Source organism: Austrofundulus limnaeus, unplaced genomic scaffold, assembly GCF_001266775.1.
Source record: "Austrofundulus limnaeus strain Quisiro unplaced genomic scaffold, Austrofundulus_limnaeus-1.0 Scaffold68, whole genome shotgun sequence".
In the NCBI taxonomy this organism is placed as follows: Eukaryota; Metazoa; Chordata; class Actinopteri; order Cyprinodontiformes; family Rivulidae; genus Austrofundulus; species Austrofundulus limnaeus.
In genome coordinates this window covers 142,264-149,235 of record NW_013952470.1, presented here as the reverse complement: position 1 = coordinate 149,235, position 6,972 = coordinate 142,264, and the positions used below count along the sequence as shown (strand labels likewise).

Below are 6,972 nucleotides of genomic sequence, written 5' to 3'. Positions count from 1 at the left end.
GCCTACAGTATTTTACGGTCTTTATTTTACAGTTAAAGTATATGTTTATCAAATAAAGTCTAATGTTACAACTAATCATGGATCCCTTTAAAAACCTGTMTTTTCCCAGTTTTTGGGGGATCATTCAAGTCAGTGACTAATTATAATTGCTGGATTGAGATCACCTTATCATGGCTGCAGTCAATCACTGTTACAGCACAAATTGTTTCACTTCCTCTATCAGGATTATCTGGTTTTGCTGTAAAAGGCTTCTTAGTGTGATTTTACTCCAGCATAGCCTAAGCAGGAACTGAAATCAGGAATGCTTCATGTAACACAGCTGGGTCTTGGCTCGCCTCTACCGAAGGTAAATTATGAGCCTCGATGCTCAAGACCCCGTTCAGCTATTGTGTTCGGCATTACGCGTGATGTCTCTTTTATGTCAGCGCTGTTATTTATTGATATCAAAGTAATGCAAGTGTTGGGGRAAAATGATTAAACATGTCAGCTGAATATTCATGAAAGAGTTGCGCGCCCCTTTCATCATCTCCCTCCCGTTACCCCTGCGAGTCGTATCCTCGCTCTGTCCCGATCTGTCTGATGCTCTGGAGTCGGTGCTTTCACCATTAACCTTGTGCGTGTGGTCGGCTGTCCCCTCTCACGTTAATTAAAAACGCAGCCGCCCTCCCCCCTCCTTGCTCTGTTGCCTGCAGGTCTGATAACCGAACCCCCTTTGCTTTTATTGATTGGTGTGATCTCATCCTACCCCCACCCCCCCAACCCTTCCTTCGCAGCCATCCATGAGAAGTCRGCCGGGGAGACCGAGGCCATCGCCTTTGACGGACGGACTTTCATCGAGTACCACAACGCCGTCACCAGGAGGTAAGGAAGGAGGACGAGTCAGCTTCATCGTAATACCTATTAGCCAAATCACCCCCCTTGTCTATCTGTCTCCTCCCTTGGTGAGGCGCGATAGCAGCGTTGATGATATCATCAGTGGTAGAGCTTCAGGGAGAAGCGAGTGTTCCTGCTAATAGCTCACCCTCGCTGTCTGTGACAGTTCTGCTTTGCTTTTGACAGGATTTCACTAATTAACTAGACAGTTAGCAATCACAGTCTCGCCCTGAGCGCATCCTATTCAGTCTGTCGCCTACAAACACTGGACACACGCGATTAAACCTATTATCCTCTATTAATATTCGGATGCCTAACCGAAGTCCAAAGATTTGTCAGCAGTCTTCGTTAAACCCCCCAGGAAAAGACACACACACGCACACATACACACACGAAAAAAATGATGTAATTTTAAAATGTTTTTGCTGCAAAACAAAAACAACCTGAAGAAACAATCTCCCTACAGGCAGCAAATGAGCCGCTTTTTTTTTTCTTTTCTTCTTTTCCATCCATCTGCRAGGTTGGCATGTGTGTGCCTCCAGGTTTGCATAAACAAAAAAAAATGTTTACGTGACGAACCTGAAGAGGCATCCAGCATATGGCTCCGTATCTCACAGCTCTTCACACAAACACAGGGAGGTGTGAAAACTGGGCCACAGCCAGCAGAGAGTTGTGTTCCCGACTCTCAGCCACTTCGATGCGAACAACTTGMGGGGGGAAAAAAACTGTCGCTCACGTTTGTGTCTGAATGTCGTCAGCGTTCCTTTGTCCCGTCCACTCCTGTCTCTGTCTCATGTGAATGTCCTTCACTGTCTCTCCTTTCCACTCAAGCCAACTGACCAATGAGATCCCAGAGTAAGTAGACTTAAAGACCGGGTGTTTGCCCGATTTCAAATCACGTCCGACTAACAATAATTCATTCTTTTTAAAAGAGTTAACCCAAATGAAATTAAAGTACATTCAGTTTCCAAACTTAATTTTCTCACAGAAATCATATTTTTTTTCTGTTGTTTAAASTCAGTCCTTTACATGCAAGCTTCATACGCACAATTTAATTTGACCGATTTGTTTTTGATACATTCTCAGTGTCATTCAGTCCCTTTTTTTTTCACTACAAAAGGATGCATGAATGTTTGCATGATGAGCATTGTTCTCAATCAGAGAAAACAAAAGGCTGTACCGAGAATGTGCAATAATACACGCATGGTTGTAACAAAACGAATCACCGTGCACTTGGTGCTAAATGRCGTTAAGTTTTTTACGTGAGAAATGAATGAGACCCCTTGAAAACCACGAGAGAAGGATTTACTAAATACCCCCTAACCTACTTTCTGGTCTCGGGTAGTTTCTGCTTGGAGAAAACCTTCGCTCAYGACTTAGTTCCTCTCAGTTATGCAAGGAGAAAGGCTGGGTTGGTTCTTCCCTGCTCATTAGCTTGGTCAGTAACTTTTATTAAATTTAAATAAGTTTCACAAAGTGGTGAAACAGGAGTCTGCTCGAATTAAGCAGACTGGATTCGGCCCAGAGTTCCAGTCCACCCCAGAGTTTCTGTCATTTCGTTTTTGCCAGATCTCTGACTGTAATTTTAAATAATTACAGAGCCGGCTGTTCTGAATGGCTGTGACATGTTAATCACAGATTTATCTCCCTTTTGTAGATTAGGCCTCCAATTGAGATCTCTCCACAGTGGGCAGCCATGGGCATCAATCTCACTTAGCGGGAGGGACAGTAGTCCTTGGAGCCAGGCTGTCAAAAGTTTAATAGATGTCACAGTCACTAAGAGCCTCCATGGGCGGGATTCTAGGCAAACCTTGTTGCAGCWCCGATCAATCGGCCCATGATTTGATTTTTGTAAAGATAATGAATACATTTCTTGAGAGGCCATTAAGAGCCTCGAGGGGCCGAGCTCTCACCTTGAAGGTGGCGTTTCAGTTACTCTTTACGGCGCTCCKTGATCACCTCCTCTTTCACCCCGTCGCCCGTATCACTAAGCTCAGGTCGATTCGACTCAAGCCCCATTATTTCAGTGACAAATCATATCTGGCTACGACTCCCATCTGATACCGCGCTTGACCCCGTTTTTTTTGACAACTGCCCAATTTTTTCTCATCCGCCGCTTTCATCTCCAGACAGAAGGTAATTGCCGCGGCGCTTTAGCGTGAAGCGTCATAAATATAAAGGAGCTGTTCGATAATTGGACCCTGACTTAAAGCAGGATTTGTACCGGTGAGGACACTGACCATGAATGTAYTTAATCTTAAGGCTCGCCTTTTAAAAATGCTTGATCCCAAAGCATTTTTTGGTGCATCCATCTTTATCGCAGTGGGTCACTATTTTTGTTACAGTTGAGGTGTTATCATAGTTAAGGTACACACTTCTATGATCACACAGCAGTAGTTATCGACTCTTGACGTGGTCGATGTAGTGGWGCAGATAAGCTGTGCGTTTTGCAACTCCAGGTCTTTGCTGGACCTCTGTGAGTCACAGAGAGGGCTCACAACATTCTCCCTTCCTCTCCCTCCCCCCCTCCTTTTTATTCCTTGTGGCCTGTTTGCGCTTACATTGCATGCCGTCRACTTTCTCCCCCTGCTCCCTTAAGTCCCGAGTCTCTGGAGAACCCGTCTGACCAAAGGTGAGTCTCTGAAAGCTTTCAAACTTTGCTGCAGCCTGCTTGCATCTCACTTTTTTTTTTTTTTTTTTTTTTGCTATCGCCTGCTCGCTCCTGTTCCCTTCTCTCTGATGAGGCTAAACCCTCCTTTGCAGAAACTTTTTTTTCTTTTTACAAACCCAACTCTGAAAAAGTTGGAACAATGAGTAAAATGTAAATGAATGATTTGGAMAGCTCATAAACCCATATTTTGTTCGCAATGAAACATAGTAAATATCACATGTTGAAACTAAGAAATTATATTATGCAAAAAAAAGTAATTTAGTTTTGTTTTTGTTTTGTTTTTATTGGGCTGTAAAAGAAAGCAGGGTTCCCACGGGTCCTTGAAACCCTTGAAAGTTTATGAATTTGAAATATGATTTCAAGGCCCTGGAAAGTTTGTGAAAACAGCCAAAAATTACACTTGTCCTTGAAAGTCCTTGAATGTTTTTGAGGGATTGAAATTCTCTATTCACACGACTGATTTTCATCATCTTTTAAAAAGATAAATTATAAAATTAAATTAAAAAAACATTTGTTGTGGTGGATAACTCAGGATTACGGTAAACTGACGTCATCGTTTCTGACTCAACAACTTCTATGTTGTTCAGTTTTTCATTGAATTTACATGATATTAAACCYKTTYATTRGTAMCATTCTKYGGTRGCRGTAGGTAATTGCYGTTGYRCGTGGTTCTTTAATTTGAGGAAATTGGTACTGGAAAGTCCTTGAAAGGTCCTTGAATTTGATGTTGCCCAAGGTGTGGGAACCCTGAGAAAGTGGTATGAAAAAGAAACAGCATTTATCAACTAATTACCCAACAGGTCAGTTAGAGGCGTTCATAATAAAGAGGACAGCACACAGTTCAGAAACCTGCCTCTCTCATGGTATAGGGGTGCAGTAGAGCCTCGTAAAGCCGCATTGTGTAATAACAGTAATATGTAATAATATGATATAAAAAGAGTATAAAAAGTATTTTAAAAAGGCTGAATCTCTCAGAAGATGATCATAGGTTCACCAGTTTGACAATAACTTTGTTTCAATGGAAACATGGGAAAGACTTTTGATATCGTACAATCAACAGTCCTAAAAGCATAAAAAGATTTTAAGACTTCAAGGAGAAACCTTAGACTTAAAGTCTAAACTGGATGCCCGTGAGCTTCTGGCCCTCAGGAGTCACTGCATTCTGTTCTGAACATCACTTCCTGGCTGCAGGAACACTCCCATTAATTGTTGTCTGGAAACACAATTCACTGTGCCGTCCACAATTGCTAGTTCAAGCTCTATCATGCAAAAAACAAAGCTATATTTAAAAAAAACAACAACCAGAAACTCTGCCGTCTTCGTTGGGCCGAAGCTCAAACGGACTTAGGCAAATAAAAATAGGAAATTTTGGGGAAACCAYGTCCATAATAAAGAGGAGAGTACACAGTTCAGAAAACTGCCTCTCTCATGGTATAGGGGTGCACTAAAACTTTATAACGCCATAATAATATAATAAAATCAGGCTTCAAAATGTAATAAAACCTCATTAAAACCACATTATGTGATAATCARTGCAAAGTGTAATAAATCCTTCAACTCATTTTGTAATACTTTCATCTGCATTATGTAATAACATTATTACATTGACCTTTTCGCTTTTTAAAGCACGCGTTACCATTGTTCTGAAAGCCAGTGTGTTGAAATAAGCAGTTTGTTTCTTGATTGTCCCACATTGAACAACTTTTATATTAATACAGAGGAATCTGACTGAGAATGAATAAAAAAGGCTGTTTGGCATTTATTGACCAAAGCTTCATACGTTTAAATGTGTAGTGTCTGCAACATGATCGTTATTACRAGTGTATTGATTAGGATGAACACAAACACTAGTTTGTGATCGTTTTTAGATAATGCACCAAATTATTACGTTATTTCTAAAAAGAGCAACCGTCACCGCAAAATGTAATAGTGTTACATAACTCATGTGAAAGTAGGAAATGCGTTATTGCGTTGATTATTACATAATGCAGTTTTATTACATTTTGAAGCCTGSTTTRATTAGATTATTRTAATAATGCAGATTACATCCATTTTTACACACCAGGAAACACACCATCGTTGCAGCATCCAACAAAAAACACAAAACTAAGAAGAGCCAGGTCTGCAGACAGGAAGGGGACAACATTCAGCTGCTCTCCTCAGCTCTTAGATGTTTTACAGACTGTTAAAACAAGTTGATAGTTTCAGCTTTTTAATGTAGTTTTACTGTGAATAAAATCTGGGTTTATGAGCTTTATAAATCAGTGTTTTTATTTTATTTACACAATGTCCCAGCTTTTTTTTAAATTTTAAACATGGTTGTAAAAAAGTGATAAAGTTACCTAAATCAATTCCAAAGAGCCCGTGCTCACTGTATGCTTCTACTGGCTCTGCAGCCTCCTTGCATTATTCTGACCACTACTGTCACCTAGTGGTGAAACGAAGGTCCACACCCTCAGATGGCCTCTGTGGACTCGTAAGGAACCGATAATCCCCCTCCATTTCCAAAAAACAAGCAGTGCCATCAGTTCAAAAATCTATGAAGCATGTGGTGYGTATGAGATTCAGAGCGCCGAGCGTCAGTGTTGTTTTATTCATGATACAATTCTGCACTTTTAATAACCTTGACCTTATCACTGACAAGCTGCTCCGATGGAGATTTATTGGGCCTTGTAAACGCTTTGAGGGTTTGCCAGGAGAGGGTTCACTGAGCTACATTTTTGTTTGTTCTTATTTTTTTTTCTCCTTGGAGGAAAAAAAAACAGAATTCTGATGCTTCTAAGTCATACTTCTCAGTTCTTGTTTACCTCAGCAGTTTTGGTTCAATCAGAGGAGAGCATTGATTTGTTGGAGAAGAAAACAAATCTTTTTTTATTCTGGATTTTCTCACCACTTCTGCTGAGATGAACCAGCGTTTCTGTTGGCTTGTGCTGTCAAAGTACCCTGCATTTAGAGTTAAATATCTCATTTATTTATTTATTTGTTTGTTTTTTTAGAAGACAAAGAGTTCAGGTTCAGCGGTAATGCCATCCTCAGTTTTCTTTTTCTCCCCTCCTTTCCTGTCCTGTTTGTCCTCCTGTGTGGTTTCCTGTTTGTCCCGCTGATTACTTTGTTCATTTATCTTGTCTAATCTTTTGTCTTCGACTTTGCCTTTGCGCAGCTGTGTCTGTTTTTCTGTTTGTGTTCAGAAAATCCACTTCATTTGTGATTTTGTTGTACGTGTCTCCTTCATCCCTGTCTTTGTGGAATTACAAAAATAAGAAAAAACAAATCAAGAAAATGTTGGAATTAGTTCTATTTTCCCAACAGTTTTACAGAAACGAATCGATAACAGTTTAAACTACAATTGTCTGGATGTCGACTTTATTTCTGGATAGTTGTGTGACCGTGTTTGAGTCTCTCACACACACACACACACACACACACAC

General features: G+C 40.5%; 1 protein-coding gene across 1 annotated transcript in view; it reads left to right on the top strand.

Moving 5' to 3' along the window:
• Positions 1-6,972, top strand: part of agrn (agrin) — a gene marked incomplete at its 5' end in the record, with an annotated part of 134,040 nt that overhangs the window by 116,022 nt on the left and 11,046 nt on the right. Inside the window, 3 exon segments of the mRNA XM_014010337.1 lie at positions 774-861; positions 1,705-1,728; positions 3,473-3,505. Of these exon segments, the coding sequence (XP_013865791.1) occupies positions 774-861; positions 1,705-1,728; positions 3,473-3,505 (145 nt within the window).